The 15629-nt window shown below is 37.0% G+C and overlaps 4 protein-coding genes across 4 annotated transcripts; 1 reads left to right on the plus strand and 3 right to left on the minus strand.

Moving 5' to 3' along the window:
• Nucleotides 1-86: 86 nt before the first annotated feature.
• Nucleotides 87-1215, minus strand: LOC129800251 (peritrophin-44-like). The gene is made up of 3 exons (XM_055844520.1): nucleotides 1209-1215; nucleotides 700-858; nucleotides 87-640 (listed from the first exon to the last, which is right to left on the minus strand). Exons 1-3 carry the CDS (start codon nucleotides 1213-1215, stop codon nucleotides 87-89), a joined length of 720 nt encoding a protein of 239 aa, XP_055700495.1.
• Nucleotides 1216-1649: 434 nt separating this feature from the next.
• LOC129800253 (uncharacterized) lies at nucleotides 1650-8993 on the minus strand. Its single transcript, XM_055844521.1, has 8 exons — nucleotides 8987-8993; nucleotides 8490-8914; nucleotides 7244-8420; nucleotides 6020-6699; nucleotides 4727-5235; nucleotides 4312-4597; nucleotides 2480-3714; nucleotides 1650-2329 (listed from the first exon to the last, which is right to left on the minus strand). Exons 1-8 carry the CDS (start codon nucleotides 8991-8993, stop codon nucleotides 1999-2001), a joined length of 4650 nt encoding a protein of 1549 aa, XP_055700496.1. The 3' UTR covers nucleotides 1650-1998.
• Nucleotides 8994-10491: 1498 nt separating this feature from the next.
• On the plus strand, nucleotides 10492-11443 carry LOC129800254 (protein obstructor-E-like). The gene is made up of 3 exons (XM_055844522.1): nucleotides 10492-10498; nucleotides 10579-10985; nucleotides 11054-11443. Exons 1-3 carry the CDS (start codon nucleotides 10492-10494, stop codon nucleotides 11441-11443), a joined length of 804 nt encoding a protein of 267 aa, XP_055700497.1.
• Nucleotides 11444-13426: 1983 nt separating this feature from the next.
• LOC129802660 (peritrophin-1-like) lies at nucleotides 13427-14449 on the minus strand. The gene is made up of 2 exons (XM_055848644.1): nucleotides 14152-14449; nucleotides 13427-14081 (listed from the first exon to the last, which is right to left on the minus strand). The coding sequence occupies exons 1-2, from the start codon at nucleotides 14159-14161 to the stop codon at nucleotides 13450-13452; spliced, it is 642 nt and encodes a 213-aa protein (XP_055704619.1). The 5' UTR covers nucleotides 14162-14449; the 3' UTR covers nucleotides 13427-13449.
• Between the last annotated feature and the right edge of the window lie 1180 nt (nucleotides 14450-15629).

Consider the following 15629-nt stretch of genomic DNA (forward strand, 5'->3'; position numbering starts at 1 on the left):
AATCATTCTTGAGATTTCCTCTTATAAAACTTTATTATTGTAAATTCCTACATAAACATCGCATACAGGACATACCAAGTTATACATTAGTCAGAAACGCATCTGGCTCTATCTCTCAACATGCAGGATTGACTTCCAATATCCCAGTGATGATAGAAAGGGCATTTCTGGATTGATGGTTCCCCATTGAGACAGTAAATATATGAATCACATTCATCAGGATGTGGAAAGATAGACAAGCCATTCCTTGGGCACACAGGAAAAGGATTCGGATTGATTTGACAGTGAGTATTCTGTGGGTAGTCGCATTGATTCCAGAAGGGATTCCAATACATTCCCGAAACACACTGAAACCGATGGGGACGTCCATGGTAGCAAATGTAGTACGTGCCACAATCAACAAAACTCTGAAGGAAGAGAATGGTAAAGGGATTGTCTTGACTTGGACAATAAATTCCAGGCTCAATATCTGGATCCCAGGTTGTTGTAGCGACAGTTGTTGTCGTTGTAGTTGTTGTCGTAGTTGTAGGGGGTTCAGTTGTAACGTGCACGCAATCAACATTTTCCTGCAAATCGCAAACAGCTGTATCAGGATTGAACCAGTAATCATTTGGGCACTCTGCCCATCGTGGTGGTTCATCTGTAAAAAACAACGCTATTTTATCCATTTGGTTGATGTGTAGAGTGTTGATGTCTTACCTGTTAAACATAGGTAGAATGATTCGCATGCTAAAGGATCTGGCACATAAGTTCCATTTGGCATTCCTTGACAAATTTCATCTAAATCAACATCCTGTGTTGACAAAGGTGTTATACTGAAGATGCACACAAAGAGTCCACATATCAAGATCTTAATTTCTAGAAAGAATTTCATGAAATGCTATGTTAAAATTTATACTCTTAAATTCAAAGTAAAATAACAGAAATTTTATTTGAATAACACATCTTCAATTTGAAAACTTCGTTGTGCATATTCTTCATCAACAAAATACGCCTGAGTTGATGCAATTAAAATAATTCAAATAATATTTTCAGTATTTTCGTTAAAGAAATAAACAAAGTTTATAAAGAAATATTTTTTCCTATCCTCATTAATCTGTTTATAGTTATTTAAAAAAAAACCACTATTTAAGAAAGTTCCTTATCAACATAACTTTCATATACTAAAACTCCTGTATTGTTTGTATCCTTTAACACTTTTCACTAACCTCTCATTTTAGATTCTAATTGATATAAGAGAGTCCTCCCTGTTCAGTAAATCAGTGCTAGCTCTCAGGAGCCTCAAAGGCAACTAATCGTGCTACAGACAAAATGTGGTAGCATTTCAGTTGCTCAAGTTGATTTTCGTTATCGTTCGTGGCAAGAACTATCACAACATCTCGGTGAAGGTCTCGTAATCAAGAACATGGTTTGTGACGTCTCCTTATTGCCATTTCCTTCCGTGATAACCATCACAAAATATCAACTCTTATACAAGGTGTTTATGAAAAGCAATTAGAGGAAATTAAATTGAGAATTAAAAAAGAAATAGATCAGTTGATCTGGCTCAACAAAATCTTTGTATCCCAAATAATTTCAAGCCGAGTTTATTCAAAAATAAAATTTCTTGACCCAAAATCACACGTTAATCAAAATTAAAACTAATTTCGCACTGCTAGAAGCTTAACATTTAATTTCCTTATCAATTTAACAATTATATGGTTTTGTTTGAATGGTGCAAAAGTGCTCTGTTAAAATGTTATTTGTCACACTGTTGATATTATCATGGCAGACATTGAAACGGAAATCAGTTGCGGATCTCTTTGATACTGAAATGCTTCTTCTGCGGCCGTGGCAAAGAGCTGTACTTCCGCCTATCAATGTACAAAAAAAAGACATAAAACTACATAAATAATTTGTTGACCATTTTATTGGAATACTAGAAAAATGTGCAGCTACTTCTATTTGTAATATCACTTAAGGGAATTTGAACTAAGATATTGAGGGATTCTTACAAAATTACTCGTCCAAGTCGAGAATACAAGTTGCACGATCTTTTATTACGCATCGCTCCTCATTAACATCCCAATAGTGAAAAGCTTCGCATTGTTGAATGGCCGCTTCGCCATCATAGCAATAGATGTAAAGTTCACATTGAGACGGATGTGCCATTATGTAGTGTCCGCGTGAACTTTGGCACTTGGGAGAATTGTTGGAGTCAGGAACAGATTCATTCTCAATAGAACAGTTTACATTCTCTGGCCAGTCACACACTTTCGTTTCTTGATTCCAGTGCATCCCATGTAGGCATTCCATCTGAACGGGTCGTGAATGATAACAGAGAAAGTATCTAGGAAGAAAATGAGCTAATTAAATCCAAAATCTTCAAAAATTCTGTGTCACTCAGAGCAAAAGTGGGCTATTTTAATTTGGATATGCATTTACGATTAGTTTTGTTCTGAATATCTCAGAACAAGCATTACAGATCGTTAGACCCTACCTGCCACAATCAACTGAACTTGGCAGGAACAGCAATGAAGCTGGATCCTTGATGGGACATGTGACTTCTCCTGGAACAACTGTGGTAGGCTCTTGTGTTGTAGTTGTGGTTACTATAGTTGTTGTTTCTTCCTCTTCTTCTGTTGTGGATTCTACCTCTTCTGGTGTTGTAGATTCTACTCCATCTGGCGTTGTAGATGCCTCTTCGTCTGTTGTTGTAGATTCTTGTTCTGATGTTGTAGATTCTCCTTCTTCTGTTGTATCCTGTCCTTCACCCTCATCTGTCGTTGTTTCACTATCATCCGTAGTTGTTTCTTCAGTTTCGGGCTCATCAGTAACATCATCATCAGTGGTTGTAGTTTCCTCATCATTTGTAGTTCCATCTTCTGTTGTTGATTCGATTTCTGATGTTGTTTGGGTAGTAGAATTTTCATCATCGGTTTCATCAGTAGGTGACAGAGTAGTTCCTGTCTCCGCTGAGCTTTCCGTTGTAGAATTATCATTTTCTTCATCTGTAGAGTTTGTTTCTTCAGTATCTTCAGTTGTTTCAGATTGCTCAGAGGTTTCATCTGTTGTCGTCTCCTCCTCTGGTGCTTCCGATGTCACTTCTTCTGTAGTCTCTTCATCTTCTGGATCTATTGTAGTATCTTCGTCTTCAAGTGTCGTCGTATCTTCATTTGCTTCTTCTGTGGTTTCTTCAATATTTTCATCAGTAGGTTCTTCTGTTGATTCTTCAGTTACTTCCTGGGTAGTTTCATCCTCATTTACTTCATCTGTCACTTCTTCAGTCACTTCACTTTCACTTTCTTCACCATCAGTTGCAGGATTTTCTGTTCCGCCATCGTCTGCAACTGTCGTTTCTTGCAATTGCACCGGGTTATCATTATCTGCCTCGTAATCCAAGTCTGAGGGGCAGACGTAGGCAGAGTCACATATATCGAGTTCAGGGTTATACAGTCCTTGGAAACAGACTGATGGAAGTGCCAGACCGTCCTGACATACTAGAAATGTTCCACATTTCTGAGAATTTGGATATGTCTTTCCATCCGGTGAATCTCTACACACGTCTGCAAGTCGTGGCAAGGTAAATGATACAGTATGTGTTATTTGTAGTAATACTAGTAGAAAAACACTGAAGAACACTATTAAGAAGGAAAAAAAGTTATTGAATGATTTCATAATGAGTTGATTTTCAAAATGATTCGTACAATTTTTCATTTCAAAAGAGAAGAAAATCTATTTGTAACGAGCACCACGTGTTACCAAAACAACGACTGAGAGGCAAATGAATGAGATTTTCCTTCAATTATCCCATTTAACACAGCAGAACGGAAGATATTTTATCGGTACCTTAAAACATTTTTCATGTCTCACACCACTACGACACTAATTGGTCGGGTAATTTCTTATGTCTCCCACGCCGGTGGTTATGGAGATACCATCTTCTCTCCTTCTCTTTTGCTTGACTCCTAATTGAACGATAACAACCTCCCGGAACAGACTTTTCCGGCTCCTGAATTGCAATTATTCGCCTCTTGAATGGTTTTTAATTCATAAAAATTCGGATTGATTCTAAGAATTCAGCCAAAAATTCAAATAAAGCTATTGAATCTCTTGTAAGATCAAATAAGTTTTCACAATAGTATTTTGCAGACAAATTGAAAATTTATTTGAATTGAGTTTCATTACACTTTTGATTTTCTCTTATCATACTGATAAAAATAGAAATATTAATTTCTGAAAACTACTCCAATTTTTACCACACATAGAGGCGTCAATGAACGACGATCGTCAGTGGAAGGGACTTCCTCATCCAGTTCGATTGGTATCTTAGTGGTCGAAGCAGACTGATTCGTCAGTTGCACGACACTCTGACGCTTGGTAGTCGAAGAAGAAGTTGGGACCGCAAGACTGCACATGAGGAGTGCCGTCAACGCAGAAGACGTACTTGCGACAATTGGCAGGATGTGGGAACACGTGGAAGCCTTCAGTTGGGCATTCTGGTGTAGCTTTGCATCCAGCTTCGTGAGGTTTCGTGCAGTAGTTATTGAAAGGATCAAAATGAGAGCCTTCAGGGCAGACGAATTCCTTTTGCTGTCCGTTGTAGCAGAAGTAGTATCTAATAGAGAGAGAAGATGTAGATTTAAGAATATTCAGAATTTAGAATATTCAGTTTTTATTTAGTTTTTTAGTTTTTCGATCCAAAGCTCCGTACTTAATCTTAAAATAAGAAATGCTGCAGACCTACCTGGAGCATTTATGGGCGTCTGGAACAAAGAAGAAGTTCTTGTTTCCATTGTCGCTGTAAGCGGTACAGTAATTATGTTCCTCATGATTGTACTGGCAGTTTGCGTTATAAGGGAAGTCACATTGGAACGTATTAGGATTGAAATGGAGTCCATTAGAGCAAGTGAAGTGTTCAGCTACGTCTCCTGATTTGCACGTGAAATATCCATTGCAGTTTTCCGGTTCTTGGAAAAAGTGTCCAACGTTGTCATTATTGCACAGTCTCACTCCATCGTAGCAGGGGACTTCTTCAGCCTTCAAACATGTTCCTTCCCTGACACTGAAGTGGAAACCGTCTTCACAGCTCATGTCAAAGCCCTCGCCATTGTCACAGAAAAAGTATCCTGAGCAAGAATTTTCTTGGGGATATGCAGTACCATTTGGTTTATCCATGCAAAACTCTTCATGAGCTCCCATGGCAACAACGACAAAGAAACCCACTAAAATCACTGCAACGTTCTTCATTTTGCTCTACTATACTTTCAGAGAACTCGAAAATTAACTGATGAAGATCGACTAAATGCACTGGTCTTTTATACTTGTTTGAAAAGTCTTGAACTCATATAAATCTCAATCGAAATCAACATAATAACATATAACATCTTCAACTTGAGTGTACTTCTATCATAAGCGTAATCCCAGAATTTTAATCGGAAGCAAATACATTACAGTTCAATTTACACGCAAGCGTTTCATGAACAAAAGATAACGATTTCAAGTACTTATCTGCGTAAGTTAGTCAAATCTCATAATGTTTTGAATTAAATAAATCCACAACACGAGTACTAAAAATAAAATATATTAGTCACATCCATGTGTCTCTTCTTGAAAGCGGATTAAGAATTGTTCAAGTGATCAATAAGTATGATTTTGAATATAAGATCGGTAAATAAAACATACTAATCTATTCTGAGTAATTGCACTTTTGATAGTCTGTAAAAATGATTAAAGTTTAATCACTCAAATACTTGATTGATTTGATTTTTAAACAAAACAGAGCATTCGGCTACAATTCTACAAGAGTCTAAAATCTAAGAGGTGATTTTTCCTTATCACCCTTCGATAGAGAGAATTTTGAAAATATTCTGTTGTGAGATATCATCTCATCACATCATATGAGCAATAAATTTAAAAGAATCAATTTATTGTTCAACCATTTTGACAAATTGCCATGACGAATTGACTGTGGAACGCCATCGTAAGATGCGTACTTCCTTCCTTTTGTTGTTTAGGCTTCTGAAGGCGTTGTACTTACTGGCGGCGTTGGACGTAATGTTGTAGTCGTTGTAGTTGTAGTTGTAGTTGTTGTAGTTGTCGTCGTTGTTGTCGGGGTCGTTGGTCTTGGACCTAAGCACGTAGCCTCATCAGCAGGTACACAGAAGTTCCTCTCAATGTCAAACAGTGTTTCGTCTGGGCACTGAGATCCATATCCATGACCATCGATGCAGAAATAAAAGTACTCACAAGACACCGGGCTGGGGACTAGAGCAGTACCATATGGAGGACAAATCACTCCAGATGGTGCGCAACCAGCATCTGCAGGACGTCGACATTGATTTCTCTCGTTATCCCAATGGAGCCCATCGATACAGCGGAAAGGGTTAGGTTGATTGTTGTAGCACAAGTAGTAGTTTTCGCATGATTCACTATCTGATAGATAAACTAGGTTATCAGGATCATTGAAGAGAGGACATGGATCGTAATCATGATTGCAGTTTGCAAATTCTGGGAGAGTGCATTCGTTTAGAAGGGAATTGAACTGCAATCCTTCATCACAATCAAGTACGGTTGCAACACCCCCAATGCATTGAACAAACTTCGAACAGGATGTGGTATGGGGAAGTCTGAAGGGTGAAAACGGTGGACAAGGATACTGAACTCCAGCCAATATTCCGACAATTTGGGTAAGAAATAGCACAATCCAGATTCTGTTACCTTCAAATAAAATTTTTTATTTATCTCCAGCAATTACAGTTATTTCACATCAACAGTCTTACCCATCTTTTTATTCCCTTCCACAGAAACACTACTCGAATCTCTGAATTTTGGATTACAACTGGGTTTTCCTAAAGACTCTTGTCAAAGTATATCAATTTTGAAAGGGAAAACGAATAATCTCTTATCCGAACGGTAAGCATTATCTTTCCCCGGCCACAAAGATGTACAAAATTTTATTAATCCTCTCCCCAACACCATCAAACAGTCTTAGTATTAATTTTGTCAATTCGGGTCATTTCCTCTACACCGTCTCAGAAGTTTCTAAAGAGACCTGATAAGATGAAAAAACAAATAACTGATGTTGAGATTGCCAATGACTTCAGAAACAACCAATCCAAATTCCATACAAATGTATATCAATGACGTTTAATTTTTATTTTAATGATTCCTATGAAAAGTGCGTAACAGTGTTATCAAAAAAAGATGTTTCCTAAAGTCTCACGATACTATGCTTTAAATAAACTGCACGTCACTGGATTACCGTAGAGGCACGCTTGCAGAGACTTGTAGAATATTGTATTTGCGCCACATTCTTGTTCACTGGCTGTACCCCAGTAGCACAGAATGTACTTTGTGCATGTCAAAGGATGCTCGTACTTCCACCTTATAACTCCAGATGGACATTCAAATTGGCTTATGTCCCATTCTGGAGTAGTTGGTTCGGATGTTGTGGGTTCGGGTGTTGTTGGTTCAGGAGTTGTTGGCTCTGGAGTAGTTGGCTCTGGAGTAGTTGGCTCTGGAGTTGTAGGTTCTGTTGTAGTTGGCTCTGGAGTTGTTGGTTCTGGAGTTGTAGGTTCTGGTGTTGTAGGTGCTGGTGTTGTAGGCTCTGTAGTGGTAGGTTCGGGTGTAGTTGGCTCTGGAGTTGTAGGTTCTGGTGTTGTAGGTTCTGGTGTTGTAGGCTCTGTAGTGGTAGGTTCGGGTGTAGTTGGCTCTGGAGTTGTAGGTTCTGGTGTTGTAGGTTCTGGTTCAGGAGTTGTTGGCTCTGTTGTCGTAGGCTCAGATTCTGTTGTTGTAGGCTCTGTTGTCGTAGTCTCCGGTTCTGGTGTTGTAGGATCTGTAGTAGTAGGCTGAGATGTAGTTGGCTCTGGTGTTGTAGGCTCTGTAGTGGTAGGTTCGGGTGTAGTTGGCTCTGATGTTGTAGGTTCTGATGTTGTAGGCTCAGATGTAGTTGGCTCTGATGTTGTAGGCTCTGGAGTTGTAGGTTCAGATGTAGTTGGCTCTGAAGTTGTTGGCTCTGAAGTCGTAGGCTCTGGAGTCGTAGGTTCTGGAGTTGTGGGTTCTGGTGTTGTTGGCTCTGATGTTGTTGGCTCTGATGTTGTAGGCTCCTGCGTTGTAGGCTCTGGTGTTGTTGGCTCTGGTGTTGTAGGTTCAGGTGTTGTTGGCTCTGATGTAGTAGGCTCTGGTGTAGTTGGCTCTGGTTCAGGAGTTGTCGGTTCTGGTGTTGTAGACTCAGTAGTTGTAGGCTCCGGCGTTGTTACTTGCGAATAGCAAGTTGCTTGATATGCTGGGAGACACTTCCGCTCATTAATATCAAAATGATGACCATACGGACAAGTGGCTCCGTAGTCAGCGCCGTGCCAGCAAACGACGTATCTATCACAGAAATTAGGATGTGGAAAAGCTGCTAGTCCAACCTCTGGACAGGTTACTTCCACTCTCTGAAATAATTCCAAACAAAATAATTTTGAATTATTAAATAAAAATTTATAATTCCATTGGTAACTTACATCACAAATAGTTTCATCTGGTTTTCTGCATTGCCAGTAGAACGGATCGAACAATAAATCTTGAGCACATGTAAATGGAACTGGTAGATTGTTGTAACACAGATAATATAGATTGCAGTTCTTGTTGCTGGTCAAATAAACAGGATTTTTGTGATCGTTGTACTGAGGACATGGCATACGATCAACATTACATCCAGCCAATTCGGGACTCATGCATTGACCATCGAAAGCATTGAAATGCATTCCAGATCCACAGTTAACCACGTAAGCATTTGATCCAAGACATTGGACGTATTTATCACAGGAATTTGTATGAGGAAGTCTTCGGTATCCTACATCTGGACAAGGATACTGCACAGTGCCGATTTTTCCAAATACTGTATCTCCATTACTCGACAGAGCTACTCCAAACTGGAGAGCAAACACTACGAATAAAACTACAGAAAATTTTCCATTAATAATTGTCATTGATTGAATATGTAAATTGATTAACTTGCTTTTCATTTATGTAAGAGGTTACTTGTTGTTTAATTTTATAAAAGAAGAAAATATAACTTTTTAAACACTTTCTATTTTTCCTAATTTTTCCCGTTCTCGTTGAAGATGGAAACACAACTGACTGTTCTTTCATGGAACGCTCATGCTTAAATCGGTGCTGTGATAGACCAAAGTCTTAAAGATTGTGAATCATAAGCGTCACAATCAATAAAAATTAAGCTGCAATAATTTATTATTGGTTATCACATTCAAAAAATCATTTATTTCTCCCAATTTTTCGCATTGTTTATTGAAGTTTACGTGCAAAGACTTTTTTTTGTCACACACTGCTATTAAGACGTATAATTCCCATAGAAGTTATAAACGTGTCATCAATTTCATTCACACTTAGGCTACCTTACTGAATGTCTTGCATCTAGTACCGGTGATAAGAAGTGTATGAAAGAGTTTCGGTGCTTTTAGCTTTTTTTGTCAAATTGCCAACAGGAAGTATGTATTTTATTGCTTTATAAGCTTTGGCTATTTCCTACAAAAGATCCACAAAAAAATACCTGTATACAAAAACGAAATATAACGCAAGACGTAGAATAATTAGAATTTCGTAAATTTAAATGACAAATTTATTGTTTTGAATTACTTTCCTTATCAGAAGTCTAGTATTTTCACAGGGCTTTGTACAGTTTAAGCATTAAAACCAAGGAGGGTTTATTTGCGTATCTCGTAGATTTTTTAAAGACTTTTTTTTTTAAATAACAACAATTACTAATTGAGTAACACCGTAACCCAGATTAATTGTTTGATTTCAACAAGTCATTAAAATACACCGAATAAAAAATATGTCTTTGAAACCAATTTTGTTATCTTCTTTGTAATATTGTTGTGATATTTATTGCACAAATAAACTTATTTTCATTATTTCATTATCAAGTTATCAATTTTATTAAATTGGATTACAGTCAAAAACCTAATAAAAATCCAATAATTCGACATTGATTTCTCAAACTGGTTACAGTAAAAAAAAAGTTTGATCGCCGGGGATCCTTTCAAAAGTCTCACAGTCAAAGAATCGTTTGAAACGCGCAAACTTTGGAAAGACCACTCTTAATAATCTCCTAACATTTAGAAAAAAATTATTAAATTTTTGCAAGGATGAATCGTATTTAACTTTTAAAATAGATCAAACATTCTTCGTGAAGATCATATAATTTTTTCTGCTGTATGATTCAAAACTTCATTTCATCGTCATAACATATCGATAGGTTTATTTCTTAGAAGTCAATTTTCATTTATACTGAAAATATACGTGAGTTATCTCACTTAAACTACTTCGATGTTTACTTCGAAGTCTGGGATATCTAATCTATTTGGTCAGCAGCTGAATTATCTTTATGAGTTCCTATTAATAAGACGCTAATGACTTCCTCTGAGAGATATACCTCAAATTCTTAACTTCTATTAAAAGTATTATTCGTTTATTCATCCAATTATTGTTCTGAAGTCAAAAATGGAAGGTGAGAAATTCAAACTCTATTGAGGCAATTGTATTCAACTGATTCATAGAGTCTATAATAATTGTATTCTGTTTTTGAAGGAATTATTCTGGGAATCGTGGTACTCATCAGTGCTGTTAGTGCGTCATCAGTGATCTATCCATGTCCTGAAACGGGTATCGCTCGTCTTCCTCATGCAACATCTTGCACGCGTTATATTCAGTGCATATCTGGAATTCCTGTAGTCAGGCATTGTGCTGAAGGACTTCGGTTCAGTACCATCAACGACAGATGTCGAACTCCCGATGTTGCTGGATGCGGTCACGATGAATTTCTCTGTCCACTCTTCGATGATCCTGAAAACTTGGTCTATCTTTCAGACAATGAGAACTGTTCAATCTACTTCCTTTGTCATAATGGCGTCCCAGAGAGATTCGAATGTGACCCTGGTCTTCAATGGAACATCAGAGATCAAAAATGCGACTTTCCAGATAGGGCTAACTGCCGAGTGAGTTTATTTAAATTATAACTAATTTGTTAATCAAAACAAATTCTAATCAAATTTTCAATTTTCAGCTTGTCAACATTGATTGCCCAGAAAGTGGATTTACAGTAGTACCGCATCCTTACAACTGCGACAGATTCTTCCGCTGCGTAAATGGACGTTCGTACGAAGCGAGGTGTCCTGATGAGATGAGCTTTGATGTCATTCGAGGGGAATGCTATGACCGAAATTCCGCCAAGTGTTTTGAACCGTCTCCTCCAGTTAGTACAACACCAAATCCGCCTTTGAACACAACTGCTCCTACGCCCCCGATTAACACGACTCCAGAAACAACAACCATTAACACAACGCCTACTCCTCCACTTAACACAACGCCTACTCCAAGGCCTACTCCACCAGTCAGTACAACGCCGCAATATAAAGGAAATGTTGAGTCATTTATTTGGGATTCAGAACATTAATAAAAGGAAAAATGCAAAAAAGTATAAATTTATTAGGTAAAGAAAGGTTTAATACGTTCACGCAGGGACAGGTCCATACAATCCGTATCCCCTACTTTGTAGAATGAAATGATATTTGAAATGTATGAGACAAAGATTAAAGAAGGTCCAATGTACCACCCATTGGATAAAACCTACAATACTGTAGGGGGAGATAGGGCTACTTTGACTTGTGGGGCTACATTGATATACGATGTAGGGTAAGTGTGCCAAATTTCGGCATAGTTGCATGCAAGCGTCAAAGTCTCAAGTTTGAAATGTAATGGCGCTGGCACACCTTTTCAATTGAGTGAAATTCAATTGATTGACATTTTACCTCTCACTTTTTCAAACTGAAATCAGATATAGTTGCCTCTCTATGTCAAATGAAAATTTCAATTAAAATTTTATTTTCAATTTCAATTTGAAATTTCATTTGACGGAAAGAGACAGCTATATGTGATTTCAGTTTGAAAGAGTAAGAGGTAGAATTTCACTCAATTGAAAAGGTGTGCCAGCACCATTAAAATTGAAATTGAAATTTCAATTTCCATTTGAAAGAAAAGAGACAGCTATATGTGATTACAGTTTGAAAGAGTAAGAGGTAAAATTTCAATCGATTGAATTTCATTAAATTGAAAAGGTGTGCCAGCGCCATAATATTTTAAATTAAAATTGATTTTTTTTATTCTTTCTTCTGAAAGAGTGTTGCTTGGAACCTTGCAAAGAGTTTACCGTCTTTATTTACTCTAAAATCATTCTTAAAACATTTTAAAATAAATAAAAAATATAGACATAGCTTTGGTGCCCTATTTCGGCCACCTTCATTCTCATAGTTCCTTGCCCTTCGGTAATTCTTCCAATATCTTTTTCACGTTATCTGCTTTGTCGAACCTACATTGTTTGTTATTCTTTTGCATTGTATAATCTCTAGAGTACGTAAAATCTAAAAGTTCATGGAAATTCGAGGAACAAAAAAGGTGGCCGAAATTGCAAGCTGGCCGGAATTTGGCACACTTACCCTATACGATTTTTTCGCATATTTCTATAAGAAACTGGGCTTTAACATTATGTAATTTAGATAAACAAAACACTTATGGATCTAAATTAAATTACGGTAAGGCCAGATCCTTTAAAAATATTTTTAAAAAAATCATTTAGGGGAGATCAGGGTAGAATTAGCCACCAAATGAAATTTTTCATTGCGTATAATTTGTACAAAAAAACTTTGTATCTTGTATGAGACTAATAAGTATTTCAATGAATAGTAAAGGAAGTATATTTTTAGAATAAAGAGTGGCTTCCTCAATATTCCTTCGAAGGTAAATTGTAAAATACCACTATCTAATACTATACGTGGCTAATTCTGCCCCAGTCTTCCCTTATCAATTATTTATTTAGCCCCACAGCTCAAAATAGCCCCAGCTCCCCCTACCACCGTCCTTTCTTTAAAATTCAAAAGTCTTAACCGCCAAGAAAGTGCATCAATTCATATTCCTAAATACTTTGCAAAGAAAAATTGCAAATTTTGTGGACACCTGCCACAATTTATCACCCATTGTCTTAAAAGTGTGTCAAAATACAGCTCCATAAATCAAATAAGAAATTAATGCTAATTTTGATAAGTGTAATTCTAAATAACCATGCACTCGGGTAGGACTAGAAATAAAGAGAGGGGAAGAACGTTTTGAAAGAATTACAAAGTGAATTGCAAGTTTTAGCAAAACCACCAACAAACACAAGTAATCTTTCTTGATAACAAGACTAGCTCGACATTAGTAGAGCTTTAGCGTTTTCCTCTGCCTGTGAAGATTTTCATTCATTTATTGACAAAATGGGAAAATACTAATTATGATTTTATCATGATTTATGTGGGTAGTCTTAGGAAATCTGGCACATCGGAGACTAATAAATTGTTTCTGATTTCATATATTTTTATTGTATAGATTGAGACTTTCTATTACTCTTTGGGATAGGTGATTTTATTCTTATCTGTGGTAAGGTGTAGGGCCAACTGTTGTGTATTCATCGTCCCAGTATACACAAGTAGATTCATCTGGAGAATGGCATCTCCACCTTACGACATCAAAGACCAAGTTACCAGGGCAAATATCTGGGAAACTTTCACCTTCGACACAGTGGAAGAATCTGTTGCAAAGGAAGGGATGGGGAACTACAGAGATACCAGTAGCATTGCAGTTTACGTTCACTGCCTGGCAGTTAGCCAACGATGGGTAGTCGCATCGTTGATTGACTGGATCCCAGTGAAGTCCGTCGAAGCAAGTAAAGCGAACAGGTTCACCATCGTAACAGAGATGGTAGGCTTCGCAGTCTTGTTCATCGGGAAGAAAGACTAAATTCTGAGGATCGTTGAATAGTGGGCAGACGTGATCTTCGATGTCACACTCAGCCAGATAAGGATGTTTACACTCATGATACTCAACACTGAAGTAGAATCCTGGAGCACACTGCCTGATTACAGGAATTCCAGAGACGCACTGAACATAGTGACTACAGCTGGAAGAGTGAGGAAGACGCTCAAGTCCAGTCGAAGGACATGGATATATCGTCGTAGTAGATGCAAGTGCACAGGACACAGCAGCTAGCACAAGTACCAAATCTACAAATATATCAAAGAATCATTAGCATTCTCGCAGGATAAAAACTTCAAATTAAAAAAAAAAACTAACACTTCAACATTGTGATCACTTCACAGCACTAGAAAAATTCCTAAACTGATGGGAATTTCGGGCTACCAAAGGAGTTTTATATTCTTGCTATCATTTCAATTGGGGTGCTATTAGTAGAAAGAATGATTATCACCAACTGGGAGTCATTACTAGAGACCAATTCAATTGTCTAGCGGATCCATAAAAAATTCACAAACGTCTGATAAAATTCGAGCCTCCTTCAGATCATCAAAAGAAAGCGCCTGATAACTTTATGGATTGCTCATCTAATCTTACAAACATCCGTTCAACGCTCATCGCCGACAACCCAAGACTATCTCAGAGTAAATCTACGTGAATCGCCAAAACATCCGACAGCTTGAAGATTTAGGAGTAAATTTGATGTATTAAGTTACAATAGAGGAAACTGACTAATATGATCACAAGTTCCAATGATCATAGATCATTTTTGAAACTTATTCTCTTATTCAAGTATTATCAATTCTCGATAGTTTTTCCTCTAATTCACATAATATCAAGGATAGAGATACAGGTAATAAGGAAGTTATAGCGATATTTTAAAATTTCGAACCAGGAACTTTAAAACTAATCAATGTTTATACATGGTCAAAAAGTTCAAATTCGTATATTACACTTAATGTCTTGTAAGCTTGTTAGTGGGATTATTTAGGTTTTTCATAATAAACAAGCCGCTCTATTGGCTTCTTAACGTCCGTCGCCGCCTTACGAACAACAGATTTTGAGAATCTTATTAAGCAAGAGAAATAAAAAAAATTCAAACAAAATAAAAATCCAATTTTTTTTGCTTAAAAAAATTGGAAGTATAAAAAAATAATTAAAATTAATTTTCAAGATGAGAATTTAAAAATTCGTCGTTTTTTAGCTTAAAAATTTGCTGTATAGCAAATAGCTAGAGACTTGCAAAACATATCCTAGATTCCTTCAACCTTCTACTTTCCAATTACGTACAAACATAAGGAAAAAATAACTTTGGGTAGTCAGGAAACATAATTTTCTATATGGGACACCGGTGTTCCAATCGTCCTTAAAGGGACAAAGGAGGCAAGAACTATTAAGCATTCAATGTTAAAATGCATGTTAAATCTGTTAAACATTAACAATGTTGCTAATTTATGATAATCCTGGTCCGATTGTAAGGCTCCATTACCGGTTCATAACCGATAACTAATTTTTATCCGATTTTCAATTATATTACTCCTAAGGTGTATTTTGAACAATGTTTTGAGTGATTTATAAATCGATTCAAATCGGTTGTGACCCGGTAAAAAACCAGTTATAACTCGATAAGTAAGTTTTAACCGAAACTCAATTTCACTGCTCTTAAAGCTATTTTGTGGGATCTTTTGAGTATTTGCTAATCGGTTTAAGTCAGTTGAGAACTGGTAAACAGTAAATGGTGCGAAAATACTTTTGAGGTATAACATCTAAAACCATTTTCAGAACAGAGGTTTAGTCTA

This window comes from Phlebotomus papatasi, chromosome 2 (genome assembly GCF_024763615.1).
Source record: "Phlebotomus papatasi isolate M1 chromosome 2, Ppap_2.1, whole genome shotgun sequence".
NCBI classification, from domain to species: domain Eukaryota; kingdom Metazoa; phylum Arthropoda; class Insecta; order Diptera; family Psychodidae; genus Phlebotomus; species Phlebotomus papatasi.

Bases quoted from the DNA above. Each gene is read 5' to 3' on its own strand.
- LOC129800251 (XM_055844520.1), bottom strand. The intron at 641-699 runs GTAAGACATCAA...TGTTTTTTACAG, and splicing joins ATTCTACCTATGTTTAACAG to ATGAACCACCACGATGGGCA.
- LOC129800253 (XM_055844521.1), bottom strand. The intron at 4,598-4,726 runs GTAGGTCTGCAG...TCTCTCTATTAG, and splicing joins GACGCCCATAAATGCTCCAG to ATACTACTTCTGCTACAACG. The intron at 3,715-4,311 runs TAAGATACCAAT...CGTTACAAATAG, and splicing joins AATCAGTCTGCTTCGACCAC to ATTTTCTTCTCTTTTGAAAT.
- LOC129800254 (XM_055844522.1), top strand. The intron at 10,986-11,053 runs GTGAGTTTATTT...TTCAATTTTCAG, and splicing joins CAGATAGGGCTAACTGCCGA to CTTGTCAACATTGATTGCCC.